General features: G+C 34.0%; 2 protein-coding genes across 2 annotated transcripts; one reads left to right on the top strand and one right to left on the bottom strand.

Moving 5' to 3' along the window:
* Window positions 1–456: 456 nt before the first annotated feature.
* On the top strand, window positions 457–4953 carry LOC128173714 (uncharacterized). The gene is made up of 4 exons (XM_052839380.1): window positions 457–768; window positions 1550–1646; window positions 4080–4304; window positions 4644–4953. Exons 1-4 carry the CDS (start codon window positions 469–471, stop codon window positions 4856–4858), a joined length of 837 nt encoding a protein of 278 aa, XP_052695340.1. The 5' UTR covers window positions 457–468; the 3' UTR covers window positions 4859–4953.
* An 11427-nt stretch (window positions 4954–16380) lies between these two features.
* Window positions 16381–17271, bottom strand: LOC128174577 (uncharacterized). The gene is made up of 3 exons (XM_052840096.1): window positions 17081–17271; window positions 16910–16982; window positions 16381–16568 (listed from the first exon to the last, which is right to left on the bottom strand). Exons 1-3 carry the CDS (start codon window positions 17261–17263, stop codon window positions 16381–16383), a joined length of 444 nt encoding a protein of 147 aa, XP_052696056.1. The 5' UTR covers window positions 17264–17271.
* Between the last annotated feature and the right edge of the window lie 1711 nt (window positions 17272–18982).

Here is an 18982-nt window from a genome sequence, read left to right as displayed (position 1 = left end):
ATGTACAGTGAATTAACAGAAGGGTACACTGATTATACGGAAGATGGCAACGATGTCTTACAATTTTCAGAAATACCAGTAGATCTTGAATTCAGAAGTTAATTGAACAGTTAAAAGGGAAATTGATTTTGAATTATGTAGAAATATCAAAAAGAACAAACTAATTTGAACAAATATCACATTCTGTTTATGACGTAGTCATTCTTTGAACTGAATTTGTTGTCGATTCCTTTGTTCAAAGACGGTTATTCTTGAGATACTTTTAATATATATTATTAATTTTGTTAGAAGCTTTTCAAGGAAAGTTCATTGATAGAAATTCATTCAATTTTAATTTATATTTTTGCTGCGAAAAAGATAAACGTAATAGACTGGTGGGACAATTACAGAGTGTAATTGTTTAAGAAGAGCAAAGAAAACAAAAAAAAAATCAGTTCACTGTATACACAAGTCTAAAACAAGCACAGAATGGTTCATCTTCTGATTAGTAAATATTTGAATGAAGTGACATTCACAACAGTACTGCTGTGTGCTGTATCATTGTACGAGGGAGTAACATCTGCGGTTGTTCAAGGTGAGAGGTATCGTGGTCCCATTGTCCAGGTGTTGGAGATCATTGGACAACAGCAGTGTGTCCGGGAATGTAGACACAGACCCAAGCTATGTCGGGGAGTCAACTATCGGAAACAGGAACTGCTGTGTGAACTCGTGTCGGCCATCGTCAAAACGGAAACCAATCCTGACTATGTTAGAATTGAACTCAATCAGGTATTGATTTATCTCTTCTGTTTTTGACTGGTCAATAATACGGAAGAAATGCTCATAATACGAAGTATCAATGACAATTTTTTTAAGGTCATACATTTATAATATTGCTTGTTTTATCATACGTCCTTAGGAATTCAAGATTGTTAGAAAAACAGGCTCCTTATTTTTAAGGGGGAATAATAAAGCATTTTTGTAAATTTACAAGATATGAAACAAATATTCTTCAGGAGAATGATTTGGCCAAAAAAGCTGAAACTTTTGTGCAAGAACCCTCAGATAGTTAAAAGGCTATTTTGTTTAAATCATAGCTTTTTAGATACCCATTTTTATTTTTTTATTTTTTGTTTGCATCTTGTAAACTTGTAAGTTATTAGTAATTAGAACGGTAATGAATAAAAGATATAACTATCATAAAAATAAATAAAGCGATTTTGCAAAATAAAAAACGAAAAAGGATTTCTCAGGGTTAAAATGCACCGATTAACCAAAATCCCAGGTAGGCTTAGTTACAATACCATTTGAGACCTACATGTACTGTATAGTCCATCACTCGCTAATTGAAGCCAGTAAATGGTGGAATAAATGAATGAAAATTCTTTTTTACTTATGAATATTGACATGGTGTGTTTTATCAACAGCAACATAAGATACATTGTAGAACATCTTTAAATAAAACATAAGCGATTGACAATCGCAAACTTTCTTATTAAAATAATAAAATCAAACCCAACAGATACCCATATATAACATGCTTTTATAATCAATTGTGACCGTTTTGTAGACTGTAAATGAATTAGAAATGAACCAGGAATGTCTGGCGTGCTCCTCAGACGATCAGTGTGTGACGCTTTCCAGTAAGAAAGTCCATTGCATTCGAGGTGGGTTAAATGTCGATTATTTTATACAGACAATGCAAGTCTGTTGAGATAATATAAAATAAAAATGATTAAACAGTGATCCCTATTTCTTAAAGTGATCGATATATTTGTTTCATTGATATGATTTTTGCTGCAACATAAAGTATCGGCGCATGCATATATTTTATTTCCAGACCAATAAAAAAAAATCCCCATAACGTTAAAAAGAAACATGCATAATCTAGCTTATTACAACAAAAAAAAATAGTCATTTAAGTATCATTGCTTATACAAACATTTGTCGAGGAGTCTCATATTTGCATTAAGTTTCATAACGGAGTAGAAAAATAATATTGTAATGACCACCACCTCCATGCAAGAAATATTTTAAATAGGACTATGAGGCTAACAATTTTTGGGAAAAAAATAATGACCGTAATGAAGTGCATGACCTGATATTAAGGTAGCTCCATGCTCGTAAAATTCTCTGAGGAAAGTTGAAAAACTGAACTGATTTCGACTTAATAGACTTAAATGTCATCAATTGTTAGAAAAAAATATACATGTCATCACACTTTTTGAGATGCCAGATAAACATAAACTAAAGCATATTTTAGCATTAGAAAAATGTATTTCTTTTTTGTTAAAAGTAAAATCTTGTAGGCAGAAATCTGTTTTTCTTGTTTAATTTTAATGTCAACTTTATCAGAAAACTAAAATTACAAAAATATTTTAAAATTAATCGTTGGAATAAGAAAAACTATAGCATTTAGACATACACCTGAGAGAAAAGTCAGAAAAAGAGTTATTTCCCCTTTGCATAGATAAAATATATAAAAATTTGGAAATTTAGTTTAAAATTAAGAGCGAAAATATCTTGAACCTACCAATAATTCTAATTACATCCATGTGATTATATTCACATAAAATAAATAAAACTATCCTGCACAATTTTTAAAGAATTCAAAGTTTTACAAAAAAGTGTGACGTCACAGAACACTGGATCTACTTTAAAAAGGGGCATGACTGATAAAAATAATTTCAACATATTTGGTTACTTTTATAACTTTTTATGTGTATAACAATATATGCTTTCATAGATAAACAAAACCAGGGTAGCTAATTTAAAACAACCTGCATCTCCAATCCCCACAGGTGACAGACACTCTCCCTGTGGACATTTAATCCAAAGAATAAGCTCTAAAATCTACCATGTGTTACTCACTTCTCCTGTAAAATCTTTTGAATATTTAACCTTCATTGACAGATTCACCGTCTGGCATTTACATCAAAATCATTTTAAATGTACTGCTTATTACTGATTGTGGTTAGCTAATTAATACTTTAATATTAGCAAGTCTATTTGTTTAATTAGAAATAACAAAAAATGTTGAATTTTTATCATAAAACTTCCTAATTCTTTATATTCAATAATTTATAACTAAATACGAACAAGCAAGGAAGACTCCATTATCTGGTTTTAGTTATATAACGAAAAAAAAGAGGTTTTTTTGTTCAATTTTCGTCGTACTTTTAAGCAATTTCAATACATTTACTGCACAATTGATGTTTTGCGATATGCTATAAAAAAAAGTGTGTAAATGAAATTGAATGTTTGCCTTATTATACTCCCCAAACAAAGTTGGGGGGGGGGGGGGTATATAGGAATCACCTTGTCCGTCCGTCCGTCTGTCTGTGCAATCGTGTCCGGTCAATATCTTTCTTATGGAGAAACATCGGACGTTCTTACTTCACAAAAAGATTGCTTATGACCTAAGGGTGTGTCATAACCTTGACCTAAGGTCATTCGTGCAAGGTCAAAGTCACTGGCAGAAAAAAATGCAAAATTCGTGTCCGGTCCATATCTTTCTTATTGAGAAACATTGGAGGATCTTATTTCGCACAGATTGCTTATTACATAAGTTTGTGTTGTGACCATGACCTAAGGTCATCTGGGCAAGGTCAAGGTCACTGGCAAAAAAAATGCAAAATTCGTGTCCGGTCCATATCTTCCTTATGGAGAAGCAATGAATGTTCTTACTTCACACAAATATTGCTTATGACGTAAGGGTGTGTCATGACCTTGACCGAAGGTCAATTGAGGAAGTTCAATGTTATTGTTTCAAAAATGCTAAATTTGGTCTGTTCATTTCTTGTATTAATGGAAATATTAGAAGCTAAAATTTGACAAAAAGCTTTTTTCCACTCTTTAAAGACATAGTTTATGAAAATTTGAAGGTATATAATGTAAAAAAACATCTTTACTACCAAGGAATCATCACTACTAAATTCATAATTATGTAGACTAGGAAGCTCACAACCAAAATTGTATATTTCATGTCCAAGGGGGTATGTGTTTTGAATTTGGGGGTGGGGTTGAATGTAAAGTGTTGATCTATGTAACGTTTAAAAATCATCCGCTCTACTCCCACACATCTGAAATATCGTTGACAGCTCTGCTAGGTCTTGCATTGGGCAAACATACGAAACAGTCGTCAACACTTGGAGCCTATGGGGCTGAATATGCAGTGGATGGCAACAAAGGTACAGACATATTCAAAGACATGTGTACACACACAGCTGAAAACGACACCAATCCCTGGTGGAGGGTGGATCTACTGACTGTTTATTCCATCAAATCTGTCAGAATACTCAACAGAGGAATAGACAGTGGTGAAGGTAAGCGTACAAAGTATCAGCACAGCAAAATAGAAATATCATGTATGGATACAATGTGACTTTTCTAGCTTTTCAGTAATGCTCTATCATTTTGACAAAATCATTGAATCTTTAGCGTACATATGTAAACGTTATCATTTAGTTTCTTGTTTTCTTTGCAGGAAGAATTTTATTACGTATCAAGTTTAATTTGTCTCAAATTTGTTCCTTGTAAAGTCATTCATATTCTTATATAACACGCATAATAATAATATAACGAGAAAATAAATTATTAAAATTTGAAAAATGCATTTCTTGAAATGTTATTTTCTTTTACAATGTTTTTTTTCACTATTCTAGATTATTCAAACCGGCTTCGAAATGTTTCCGTCACTGTAGGGCTGACTAAATCAGACCTCAACACTCCCTGTGGTGTCTTTGCTGGTCCCGGTACTGCGTCACAGCTGGTTGTCATCAACTGTCCGACGTCACCACAAGGGAGATTCGTAAAGATATCCAAGACAACCTCGGTTCTCACTCTTTGTGAAGTTGACGTGTTCGGTGTATCCGTATAATTATCATAATTATTTATGTTTCAAGGTACACACCTGTTATTGATTTCACTCTATACATGTAACACAATAGAGGTAAAAAAGTCTTAAAAATCAGTTTGTTCTTCTCATGACAAGATGTTCGAAGGAAATATTATTTGCTCCCTATCACATCAGCTGACACCAAACAAAAGGCACATGATGCGGCACTTTCTCAAAATATCTGACAACAAACCTCAAAACGACGTGTTTTCCTATGTTTTTGTAAAAGACGTCACACTCCAAAGAAAGCGGATTTCCTGTGTTACAAGAAGTAGTTCCTATGAAAATAATCATCATTGAACAAAATACAGCAAATATCCTTCTCAGAGGAACAACATATTTTTTTTTAATTGAGAAAAGTAAGATCTAAAAAGTAAAAGTCAAGTAAAAAATTATTCTGAAGTATATATGAATTAACTATTGACCAAGTTCATTTTGATTGATCGCCTATCGGTGTGATACCGTATACTTAATGTTACTGTATATTTCTATAATTTGTGCATCCTGAATAATATGGCATTGCACCATTAAATGCGGCTGTTAGTATCGCGTCAGATTAAATCGTTCTAGTTGTGCCAATTCTTACTCATATTAACAAATATTTTTTAAAAGTTGCTCATTGAATTTCCTTTCGTTTGTTTTTTTTTTTTTTAATAGTTCATGCAGTATATATTTTAACTGTGTACCTTTATATTTTATACAGCGTTTGAGAAAAAAAACCCATTCTAATTAGCATGTAGCATATGTGCAATAACATTTTGTTTTATAACTATGTAGTTAGTAAGGTGGTGTTGGACATCTGTTGATATTAATGTAGATTAAAGTACATTATAATTACAATGCTTTTACCGGTTTAGAATTTTCAAATTCTACAATATTTAACGAAAAATAGCTTTTAAAACTATTAGAGGTAAAAAATCTAAAGCCCATGGCGGGATTCGAACTCATGATTTACAGATTCTTATCTAACCAACTGCGCTACGCTGTTAGGGGACAATATTGGGGAAGAAACTACTTATATAAATACACTTCATTTTATAATTAATTTCGATTAACACGACATGGAGATGTCCCATACCACCTAAATTAAAGAAATAAACTGTTTTTGTGTATCTTTTAAACAGAACAGTAGAGAGAAATTTCTATAAAGTTTTTTTTCTGATTGTGTCGTCTAGATTGCAAAATAAAGACATTTTGAAGCTTAAAGTCTTTTTGTGTGTCTGCTGATGAGGTTACATAAATAAGTAATGTACATTCACCTGTATTGATAACATTGTTATATTAGTCCAATATAGAAGCATTACAAATTTCTTTACCTGATCACCACAAATATTAATGGCAACAAATAAAATTGCTTGTTATTTATTTCTTTACTACTGAAAATCAAATGTACGCGTACATCACATAAAAAAGGCATCAGATATCCCCCCCCCCCCAGTTGAAGAATATGTACCCATAGTATCAGTCTCTCCGTCCATCCGTCCGTCTGCAGCATATATTCTCTCCCCATGGCGAGAACTGGCTCGTACTTCACCCAGCGTTCCATAGACCTTTAAGGTGGAATAACACATCTGGAAAAAGTCATTAAAATTATAAAAAAAAATTTCTGTACAAATGTCAGATAAGCAAAAAATTTGCAGTTTGGGATAAATAACTGAATACCTAAAATAATTATCCCTATAAGTAAAAACGGAAGCCCTTACGGGATTCGAACACGGGAGGTACGTGTAGTGTTCCAGATTGTTATTTTGGGAGGGGGGCTCAAATTTTCATTTAGTAGAGCTCTTCAGTGCGGGAAGGTTACTGTATTCCCGCCAATAAAGATCTGGAAAGTACTGTACAGTGTCTCCTCCATATTTTTCAGGTAAATATGCATAATGTACTTGTTTGCATAATAGTAACCGTTGTCAAGAATAAGTATTATGTTTCATATTAATAGGTGCAATAAGCTGTTGCTGTATTTTTGAACGCACCAAGGTATTTTATTAGATTTCTTGGCAAGCAAAGTTAAAACTGCATGGTTGTGACGTAACACGTCACAGTTTTGTGTACTGAAGTTCTAGTCCGTTTATAGCTTTCATATACTGATATCTAGTCATTGATAGATAAATGTTTATAACTTTATTCATTAGCATTATATAATATAATTATATAATATATAATTAATATAATATAATTAAAAAAAGATCTCATGGTTTATTATAGGAGACCTAGGGCTCATGTACATGATTATTAGTGCATAACACTCTGAATAATTTAATTGTTATAATGTGGACTGTATATTGTCAGTTAATAATGTACCATATTCCCGCCAATAAAGATCTGGAAATTACTGTACAGTGTCTCCTCCATATTTTTCAGACCCGGTAACATACGGATCAAAGGTCCGACACTTTCTTAAAATGAGAAATAAATTCATGAAATTGCATATACCATTTTAAAAAATCATAATGATAATATACACGAAGTTCAACATAAAAAAAGCGATACATTAGATGGATAGGATATAAATTTAAGATTTAGATGTCATTTTTCATTTGAAAGGTAATTAAAAATTCATACCATTTAAACAATGAAAAGGTTGCAGAAGGCCTATTTGTATCTAGTTGAATATAATGAAAATAAGTTAATGACCCTGTTTACAAGTAAAAGTAATAAACATGCTGTTCAAGAAACTAAAGTGATATATTATAGGAATCAATAGGATATACTGTACAGCAATTTAAAATGTTACTAAAATTGAATAATATTCTTAAAAAAATATTAATATTTGTATTTGATGCCTAAAACTGTATATTTTTCTGTCAAATTCTTCTGTTCACCATGACCTATGCATTTATCAGACACTTTTACATACATTATGTCCATTCCCCATTGTAACTAATTATTTTTCTTCTGTTTGTATACAAAAGAGTATATTAAAAAACTTGTATAGAATAGTAAGGCTAAATTTCAATAAATTATTAATAGAATTCCTGGGGCCGGTCAAGCAGTATACTAGTATCAACTAAGGCTGATTTAGGAACTTGGACAAGGTATTAGTGGTAAAAACATTTGGTGTAAATTTCATGTAAATCCGTCAAAATTTGTAGGCATGAGAGCGCTTACAAGGTAAATTTTTGGATAAAACGGAGTCATTATTGTGGTCAAAGTCCTATAACTCCAACAAAAAGTATCGACCAATGCTGATTTTCGACATTGACCAAAGTATTAGTGGTATTAACATTTGGTATAAATTTAATGAAAATCCGTCAAAATTTTTAGGCATGAGAGCGCTTACGAAAAAGTGTGACGGACCGACACACGGGCGCCCGACATTTCTATGTTCCCGCTCCGCGTTGCGGCGGGGGACAAAAAAAGCTGTTTCCAAAAATGTTATATGTATATGAATATGTTTTATAAAACATACGTTAGATATATAGGTAGGAAAAGTACAAAATAAGTGCACTCGGTGAAAAGTTTGCTAGTATTCATTATGTGAACACTTATTGATGTAACAATTCATCCAGACACAGTTAAAGTTATGTTATATCAATAAGAATGTTATGAATGCTGTGTATAGAACAAATTCTTCTGTGGTTGGCTCCATAAATCTTAAAAAGATGGTGTGAGTTGGTAATTAAGCAGAAGAAGGTTTCATCCTAATCCTCATGCATTCCATTCAAGAAATATTCATTAATGTCATGGTCTGGAAACTAAGATAGAATAAATACAGTGTGTTAAGAGAATTACATGTAATTTTTGCAAACATTGTGCACTCATCAAATACTGACATGTATATATTCAATGCAGTTATTTCAAGAATGTGCTATATCTAACAATGTAATCTTTTCTAATATTCTCTTTTGTATACAAACAGAACAAATTACTTAGTAAGAATGGGGAATAGACATAGTATATGTAAAAGTGTCTGATAAATGTATAGGTCTTAGGAATGAACAGAAGAATTGTACATACATGTATTAAATCATTTGGCCACTAATTTTAAACCCAACTGACAGTTTCTTTTTGCTTTATATACAGGGTCAAAAAATAGTTGCATCATGTGCATGTACTTTCAGTAATTTTAAAACCATAATAACATTTCAGTCCAACAAAACACTTTAAATTGTCAAATGATTTTACAAATGGAATTGGAACTAATATACCAGTAAGTCACAAGTGATATATACTTTTTAAAGCAGTACAATGTATCATTTATATGACAAAATCAGGAAACCTGGCTCAATTAATTCTGCACACACATGATAAATGTAATGAATGTGTAATTTCAATGGTGTAACTTCAAAGATATTTAGATTTCCAGTGGACAGAAAGATAAAAAATATATTGAACAAAGATCAAAGTCATAAACACTTATGTAACATATGAATGTCTGTATGAGTTTCAACTATCAACATTCTATGTACACCAAAATAAGATTGCGTCAATAACAAAGACTAATCTGAAAAACATATTTCTAGCCGAAGGAATTCATGGGATTTCTGCAAATCCCATTTTCTCAGTGAGTGTAAAACACATCTCGTTAAAGCTGAACACCGCTCGTAAATAAGCATTGTCCGCCATATTTCTTTCCAATTCGCCTTTCATTCCAGAGCTCCTATATAAGCCTTTTGTTAGTTAACGGTCCAACGCATTTCGATGTTCGGGTTTCACCTGTGTAGGTGCTAACCACGCTTTGCCATCGTAAATAAAGTCCTCGAACACGCTGACCGAGTACTCACGTACCATTCCGCAATTAGTGAAGAAAGACTCCAAGTAAAAAATGGCATCAACTGCACAGGTTAGTGCTATGCAACAAAACAGCAAAATGCCATAAATGCAGTAAATTATAAGCAAAGTAGCAATGCAAAATAACCGACACATGTACACGACTTCCATTCGACTACAATGGTCAGGGTCAACAAAGTGCTACCTTCGTCTTCTATTACACATGCGCAGTTTAGTCCAATGACAAATATCGGAGGGATGGATGTCAGTGAAACGTGGTGTCTTTGAAAACGCGAGTTTGTGTACATTTTATTGGCATTGGAGAAATATTTTCTATTTAGGTATTTATATACTTTAACTTCTTACCTATTGTGGAAGCTTTGCAGATATTTGTCGACAGGCAGCGGTTGTTCGAAGTAAGCACGTGTGACTTTGCCGGATGAATTTTCCAACGTACAAACGCGTACAGTACTACAGTTGAATAAAGGTTCTGCGAGAGGTCTGTAACCCTTTTAAATGCAGGTGAACATTTTATTGCTGTGCGCATTTTACGGAAGAGTGATATAAAGGGTTTCTTTTTCAGTTGTGATTTTTATTTTTTTCATTTTCATTTCATTACACCTCTTGGCGCCCCTTGAAACACGGAGGTTTTGTCACGTCGATGGTAGTGACTTGAAAGCAATTAGGCGTAACGAAATCGGAGAGTATACCCTAGTGTGAGATATCGGAGATAGAAAAACTAATATGGCGTATGCCTATTTACGAGCGGTGTTCAGCTTTAAGTTTATAATTTCAAACTCCTGGTATTCTTTTCTGAGGTTCCCACCACTTAAAATACAGAATATCATGCAGATTTGCAACAAGATGCCCTTACAAACATTTCCCTTTTACACAAGACATTGTAGCTATTTAGATGACCTTGCTTGGCTTTCAATCAACTCAGACTAAATATGTATAAATATGGAGGACAAGTTGTAAGTTTATTACATGACAAAGATCAATAATAGAATGATAGTCTCTTTTTCACTGCGTAATAAAAATACTTCACCATTTAAATTATCGTTGTCACCATTTAATGTATTTTCCCAACCAGATGAAATGTTCGGCACACCAACCAATGTTTTGGACGCATCTTTTAAAGCATGTAACCAACCATATAACTCTCACTCAATAGCGAGGAGTGGCAACCATTTAACATACTGTACTGACCAACTGATATACGAGAACACCATATAAATGTGATGGTGACCAAATGGTTGTTTTACGCTATGACTCATTGCATCATTATTCTAAACGTATAATATAAATAAAGCACCAGCTATGTCATTTTAACCACCATTTAACGTGCTTTTGTAAAAAAAAAACACTTAAGTAACTTCAGTCTTTTGCTTTTACCGCTAAGGCATTGTCAGCTGGAAGGGCGTTTTCATATTGTTTGTATGGTCTCCTGTCTGGTGCATCTAAGCCCAATCTTCTTATTAGGTTGTCTAGGGGAATTTAATATGACTGGCAGATGTGGCTAACTTTTTTGAAAGAATTTAAGGAAACAACAACATTTTCTTCATTGAACTGGCAATCATATCAATGTTTACATTTTTATTCTGATGGTTCAGCATCGCATGGTTGTGGCATAATTTTTAAGACAGCATGGGCATTTTACGAATGGCCTGAAAGTTGGAAAAAATCATCAATCACTGATATTACAGTGTTAGAACTTGTCCAAGTTGTTTTAGGCATTAAACTTTGGGCTGAAGCATTACAGAGTCAGAAACTGTTATTGCACATTGACAGTTTGGCATTAGTTCATGTTCTCAACAATAAGACATTAAAGAATGAAAAAGTGATGTCACTAGTAAGATATCTCGTTTTGTTTGCTTGCAGTTTAATATTTAGGTTAGAGCTGATTATGTACCTGGTTCAAAAAAACAAATTGCTGACTCCATTTCTCGTTTTCAGTGGAAGAAGTTTCGAGACCTTGCGCCTTGGGCAGACCCTTATCCTTGTCAAGTTCCTACAAAATTTTACCAACTTTTGTTGACCATGTCTAAAAGTTAGTTCAATCAAGCTTATCAACTAATACTACAAATGCATATGAAAAAGCAGTTCAAGCTTTTCAGTTGTTTCGGGCACAATTTGGTTTGCAGCAAACTTGGCCACTTACAGCTGATCAGTTAATAAACGACTATGTGCGCTGTGGTCAATATATATGCCCCCTATCAAACAATTTTTGAATAGTATCCCATAAAAATAAAATCTTCACAAATCATTGTATAGAGGATGCCTATAACTTTAATCTTGATTTAGTCATCATTGCTCATTCGCTGTTTATCTATGACGTCACCTTAATGACCTAATTCCCGCAAATTCGCAAACAAATAACAAAATATTCTCATTTTTTGCTCTATATTTTGCATTCGGAAGTATAGAGCGCAGGTCTGCTTAAGTGCGATTTTAAAATATAATTTTCGTCAGCAAGCCTATGCCCAGTCGAAAAACCATCGGAAAACACCCATAATTAGCTACAAAACATCAATTTATAAAAAATATTGACAGGTTTTAGACGGCAAAATCCTACACAAAGATATCAGAAGTCCCATTACATACTTAATGTTGAGTAAAATATTGAGCGCTTAACCTAATTTGACAAAATTTGACACAATTTGACAATTGTATGAAAGTCACTTGTTTGGCGTTGCTTTTTCCCTAGCATTTTTAGCTCACCTTAGCTGAAAGCTCAAGTGAGCTATTCAGATCACATTTTGTCCGTCGTCCGTCTGTCCGTCCGTCTGTCTGTCCGTCTGTAAACTTTTTACATTTTGAACTTCTTCTCTAAAACCGCTTATCCAATTTCAACCAAATTTGGCACAAAGCATCCTTATGGGAGGGCGAATATAAATTGCAGAAATAAAAGTCCGATCTGTATTTAAAGAGGAGAAAACCTTGAAACTATAGAAAAAGGGGGGTGTATTTTAAAAAATTTTCTTCTAAAAAAAAAAACCGAGTCTAATTCAACGTAGTTTAGCATAAATTATCCTTATGGGAAGGGAAATATAAATTTCAAAAATTAAGTGCTAATTCTGTTTCAAATCTGAGTTATTACGAAAATAATTAAGGAAAGGCGTTTTTCAATCAGTTTAATAGCTTCGGGTTCGGCATACGGTAAAATGGGTAGGCAAGACTTGGCCTGAGCAAAACAAAAGATTGGCAGGTATTAATCTGCCAATCTCATTAAAATTTCAGGATATTTGATGGACCAGTATATTTGTATTTGCTGTAAATATTGCTGCAAAATATTGCGTATTTGGAATTGACGATTGCCGATCTTCCCCGGCTTTTATTTTGCAACGGCCCGGGTTTGCATACCCATTTTACCAAGACTCCCCAAACAAAAACTTTTCTTAAGAAATCATATCAAAATCACTTAAAAATCATATCAAACTCACAAATTCATGATTTTGTTCTATGATTTAGACATGATCCATTAAATGAATCATACCCAAATCAAAGGTGACAAATAAGGAAGTATGATCCTGACATGGTTTGTTTCTTGGTTTTGAGTCTGCTATGATTTTCTTGTGATTCTGGTATGTGCTATTATCTTAGAAAGCAACAGAGCATGCGTTTGAAATGATTCGTTAATTGCCAGATAAACTGACCACTAAGAATTAAGATTTCTGCATAACCGGAAGTTGAGTTGCAAATTTTGAATGTTCATCTTGGAGCTTAAATGTGATGTACATGTCAGGAAAATTTGTTATTGTTGGGCATCTTGCTCTATCTTGGCATATTTTTAAAGTGAATTTATGGAAGTATTTTGGGGGAATATATTCTTATTCACTTGAGGTAAATAATATTTTATAAAGAGTTATTTACAATACACTATCAAGTGATTTATTTAGAGAAGCAAGCAACTACTGCATGGATGTACATGTATCATTAGTTCAGACCGAGAGCTACTGACCTGCAGCTAGGGTTTGAAATGCATACGTAAGATTTTAATTTGTACAATTCATGTAATAATGGCTAGAAGAGTTTTAAATAACAGTATAATTATCATCTAAATTATGGAAGGTTTTGATCCTGTGTTCTCTCACCGGAAGAAGATTTTTTTATTTAACATTCTATAGATAGCATATGTAAGAATTTATATTTATAATTCAATTCTATGTGGAATGCGATGACGACCGGAAGTTACGACAAACAAAACAAAATACATCTACAACTACAGGTTTATCATCCTACAAAGTCTTGATCCCAAAGTCTTTATTGTTTTTAAGATCTCGGTGTGACAAAAATTTTGTCGCGGGACAAAAAAAAAACGGACAATAGGAAATGAATTCTGAAAAAACGGAAAAAATCATCGAGATATTATCATTTCTTATCATCCCTGAAATTTCATGCTATAGCAACAAAAAGGTCTTACGTTTGCCATGTATTAATCTGTAAAAAAAAAAGCTTAACTCTTGTTAATAAAAATGGATATAACACATAAAGTTTAATTTTTTTCCAGTAATTCAGGACCATGGTTTTGATATGAGTTGTTAGTTACAACAGATCATGCCAGGACCATGGTTTTGATATGAGTTGTGAGTTACAACTGATCATACAAGGACCATGGTTTTCTTGCAATTTGTTTAGTTTTACAGAACACCCGAGAATCATGATCCATAAACTCATTTGCATGTGAAATTTTCCTAAACCAAAATCATCTCAAAACCATGATTTACCCACAAGCCATTGATATGATCCCGTAGGCTATTTTTTCTGTTTGGGTCGTATTTCATACTCTTTGTGTAAAGCAGCCATGACATTATACGAAAAAGGGTCGATCTGACTATGATGAATTTTCTTGCTATGCAACAGTTCGCGTATGAAGGGATATTTTTTAAACATGCAAAATATATTGGTGCCGATTTTGTGAAGTAAATTGAGGCTAAATATTTCAATGCGTTGACAGTTTTCACACATGACGTTGGTGTTAGCTTGTTCTGATTTTTGTTTCGTTTTCATTATTAATACTTTGTAACCTTGGAACTATCGTCTGTATTTCGTGATTTTTACGTGTCAAATCAAACAGAGAGTTCGGCAAATCAAACAGTTAACTGTTTACCTGCGCAAATTAATCAAAATCTGATGTATCAAAAAAGTACTGAAATACAATTCATTCTATCAGTAATTCGGCATTATCTTTTGCGTAATGGAAGATTAATGCAATAGGATTTGTTGAGATGCTCGGCATTTTCTCGAGTTTATTCAGTTTAAATAGAGTTTGATATCGCTGACGGAAATATGTAGGTATATATATATAAATATATATATAAATATATATATATATATATATATATATATATATATATATATATATATATATATATATATATATGTGTGTGTGTGTGTGTGTGTGTGTGTGTGTGTGTGTGTCATTTCGAAAAAAAATAAATTGTGTTCTTTATTTGTTATAGTGCATGTTTCCTGCATGGGGCCCCATCTTTATACAATAAATAATGTGAAATCTACATCAATTTTGATAGTTTTTCAGACACCGGTGAATAAAAACATCTTTAAAACAGTTTCCATAGTTCTGACACAGTTCTGTTGCGGGGATAAAGTAATAATCGCTATTCCTAAGAAAATATCACAGCGGAAAATTACTGATGGACCATATGGCACAATATCTTTTTAACGCCCATTGTTGCTCAGGTGAGCGATGAGGCCCCATGGGCCTCTTGTTTGATATGTTCAGAGTTGGGGGGATAACACTGACTCGGCACAGTTCTGTTGAGAAAATACTGCAGTGAACAGATACATACATTGATTCACATACAATTCACTTGTTTTTAAGATATTCCAAGACTGATCATGATCAGTTTGGTAGTGGTGCAACTTTTACCATCACAAAATGCCCAGAATAAAATGTATGCTTTCAGTTTCTTAACTCTTACTGGCAGTGTAGGCCAAGCCAATTAGGCCCACTTTTTTGTCATATTAATGCCGAACCCTTAACATCATTTCAATTTTCTAGCATTTTACAAAAGTACCTGAACTTTTTACAGGTGATACAAAAACATTCAAATCTCATTCTTTCAGAATAGGTGCTGCTACTCATTTGTATATGGCAGGTATACCTGAAAGTCAAATACAGAACAGGGGAAGATGGCAATCTAATCATACAAGCGTTATCTTAGACCAGAATCAGATTAATAAGGACAACACACTACAATACACCTTGAAATATTTTATCAAATCAGCAGAAAATTACCTGGTAATGACAGAAAGCATGATCAATATGAAGTATGTCAAATAGGTGAAAAAATGCCCATTTTAGATGAATGTTTATATTTAAATTTAATAAAGTTCAAGCAGTTTCGAAATGATGATATGTGGTTCACAATATCCCGATACTTAAACAGTGTAACAAACCATTTAAATCGCCATCTTGTGATGTAATGTCTTTAATAAAAGGTATAAGACTCTTCAATTTACTGTCAATTCAAAAGATAGTTGTTTGCCCAGTGTCCGGGGTATGACATAAATAAAATATCTTATCATTACGTAATGGCCCTTTCCCCGTTCAGTTTCTATTGCTCAATCTAAAATGAGTCATATTGAAATGAGGATTTGTATTATCTTTTAATGAATGTAAGATATCATCCTGTCACCTTTTTTTCCTTAAAACTCACAAACAAATTCTCACATGTTCTGCGTCTCTTTATATATTTTGATAACATATACATTTTAACACATCAAAACTTTAGATACAAACACAGTTTCTATACCATGAAATAAGTTTGACTTTAACAGTTGATGGCCCACACGCTTCGAAAACCATATCTCTGGGGCGCTCTTCTCGCACATCGCGAGCGTCTAAGAACGGGGACGGGTGTCGGCTCCCTTTGATGGTGTGCGGGGATCTGGACTGACGCGGGGACTGTCACGGTTGGTCCGCGGCAACATGTAAGACACTTCCAGAATACGAAAAGCACTATGTACAAAAGAAAACTGTAGTTAGTCTAGCTTAACATTTTCATATCCAACCTCAGACACAGAAATATCGTCCATCGCTGCTGAAAGTCTGTGAAGGCTTTTTTTCCTGGCACATTGCTTGCGCACGATGACGACACACACACAAATCGCAATGCAGGAGATGGCGAGGGACGATATTTCTGTGACTATGATCCAGGGAGTGTCTAGAAAATAACAGATATGCTCAAAATTTCGTTTCTGTTCCAGCACATTATATTTGTAGAGCATTTTCATTTTTTGAAAATATAACTATTCATGATTTAAGAAAATATTTTATACTATATAATAAAATACACTTACTAAACCCAATGGCTGCCGTCTCCATCATGGCTGTTGTCGTAGAGGGGTAACTCTTCTGTCGGGCAGTTGAAGCCTGAAAAAATAACGGCATTGGTTATAAATCAATCACAATATGTACAAGTTTACACAGTATGCACGTAAAGTCAACATTTGAACATAAATTACACTTACATGTGTACATAACCTGTCCCCAAAGAAGACTTTGGTGCCTGGTCTGGGCAAAATCTCGTCACACTGCAGGTCGGAAAACTGCACCATGACTTTCTCCATGTCGTAGGCCCTGAGGTTTAACTGCTTCGTCAGGACCTTCACACCTTCAAGACGTGGAGAAGAAAGGAGTTCTTGACACACCATCGCGTCGTCCCTTCTTTGACAGCAAGATGCAATGCAACACAAGTACGAAAACACTATCAACACTGTCTTCATCATGGTTTCCTCCGAACAAATGAGAGTATGGGGTCTGCAGCTGGTCAGCCAGGGGACTTCAATGTGTATATACACAGAGTCCCCCGCGTGTTGCTCAAGCGTGAAGCGCTAGCCGGACAGTGCCCACGTCAAAGGCATTGGTTATGAACAAGCTATACACAAAAATTAAAAAAAAAACCTTTTTACACACATATACAAGAGGGTTTAGTCGCCATCAATTCAAAATATATCTCGTCCTAAAAAGAACGATATTTATGTTTGTAATTTTGTCAGTCCTCCACTTCTGTCCGGCCTTTGCCGCATCAAATGTTCAAAAAGATTTATATAGTCCATTTGAGATTTGATTTTCTTTCCCACATCGCTTATACTGCTGACGAGAATTGGGCTGGGAAAGAGAGTTTTATTCCTGTCCGGAATGAAATATCGGTACTCCCCCGTTTCGATGTGCCGTAGGATAAATCCCACAGAAATATTCATGCGAAAAGCCATTTTCTCCCCTCGGGCGATGTCCTCTACTTTCCGGACGATATCCGTGGTTGTGATGAGGTTGTCGGCTGGATAGTTTATAGATTTTTTAACTTAGCCGGTTTCACCTTTGCTTAGTATGAATTTCTCTCATCACCGTCCCACGACGCCGGTTCTCCCGTAGCCTCCCGAGGAAACTCCCCCACTTCATCGCTTTGCTGCATATAGTTCCTTTTAGAGGTGAGGTTTTAGAGCGATTACGTAACTATTGGGGTCTCCTAGAGGGTATTTTTAGAGAGGTGGTGATTTCATTGGTGGATTGGATATAGAGGTGATGACGTACGGTAGTTACTAATGAGGCCTTATAGAGGGGACTTTTGAAAACAGTAAATTTATAGAGGTCGTGTTCTCATTGGAGGATTGAATATAGAGGTGATGGCATAGCTATTTATAGAAGAGGTTCTGTACAGAACTTGTTTGTCATCGTTTTATTTAGAAAGGTATTGTTATAGAGTTTGCATAGAAACATATTCATTATAGAGTTGATTACTATACCAGATAATGAACATTCGCAAAAAAAAAGATTTTTAGTTTATTCATTTATGTAATAACAATCATTTCATTATGGATTTTCAAGGAGTACAGTACAAATGGAAAATTATAGCAAGGAGTGCATTGAAAAAAGATGAGAAAAATCCCAAAAGGTGGACATTGAATGAGAGTCGTTGGTTTGATAATAAGAAAGTTTGTATAAAAGATTTAAGAGAAATGACCCGAAACGGCTACGATTTTGCTGACATCTGGGGAACTAATGAAATTTTACAAGTTGCTGTCCTTTAAAAAAGGACTACAATACGTGGACCATTTGCATGTGTTTCCAACGAAAACGCGAAAGCCTTAAGATTATCAGAGATTCCACCGACTCTAGCCCTCTGCTTTTAACCACTAAATTTGTACGTTGTATTACGTATACATGTATGTATAGCCCTGACTTTTTATCTCAGAATTTAAAGTGTTCATACTTCTCAAATAATTATGATCTATCTATGAATGAAATTTGCATGTACATGTGTAGTATCAGGCATTCGGTGAATTCTACTATTTGCGCACACATTACGATTCGCACTACTTTGTTAACTATGCAGTGACAGCTTTGTGTAATTTAAAAATTTCATATTTTGA

Source organism: Crassostrea angulata, chromosome 2, assembly GCF_025612915.1.
Source record: "Crassostrea angulata isolate pt1a10 chromosome 2, ASM2561291v2, whole genome shotgun sequence".
Taxonomy (NCBI): Eukaryota; Metazoa; Mollusca; class Bivalvia; order Ostreida; family Ostreidae; genus Magallana; species Magallana angulata.
The sequence above is the reverse complement of the archived record's forward strand: the minus strand, read 5'-3'. Positions and strand labels throughout refer to the sequence as shown.

Bases quoted from the DNA above. Each gene is read 5' to 3' on its own strand.
- LOC128173714 (XM_052839380.1), top strand. From the start codon at position 469: ATGGTTCATCTTCTGATTAGTAAATATTTGAATGAAGTGACATTCACA. The intron at 769-1,549 runs GTATTGATTTAT...ACCGTTTTGTAG, and splicing joins TTAGAATTGAACTCAATCAG to ACTGTAAATGAATTAGAAAT. The intron at 1,647-4,079 runs GTGGGTTAAATG...TATCGTTGACAG, and splicing joins GAAAGTCCATTGCATTCGAG to CTCTGCTAGGTCTTGCATTG.
- LOC128174577 (XM_052840096.1), bottom strand. From the start codon at position 17,263: ATGGTGTGTCAAGAACTCCTTTCTTCTCCACGTCTTGAAGGTGTGAAG. The intron at 16,983-17,080 runs GTAAGTGTAATT...TTATTTTTTCAG, and splicing joins GGGACAGGTTATGTACACAT to GCTTCAACTGCCCGACAGAA. The intron at 16,569-16,909 runs GTAAGTGTATTT...TTTTGTACATAG, and splicing joins GACGGCAGCCATTGGGTTTA to TGCTTTTCGTATTCTGGAAG.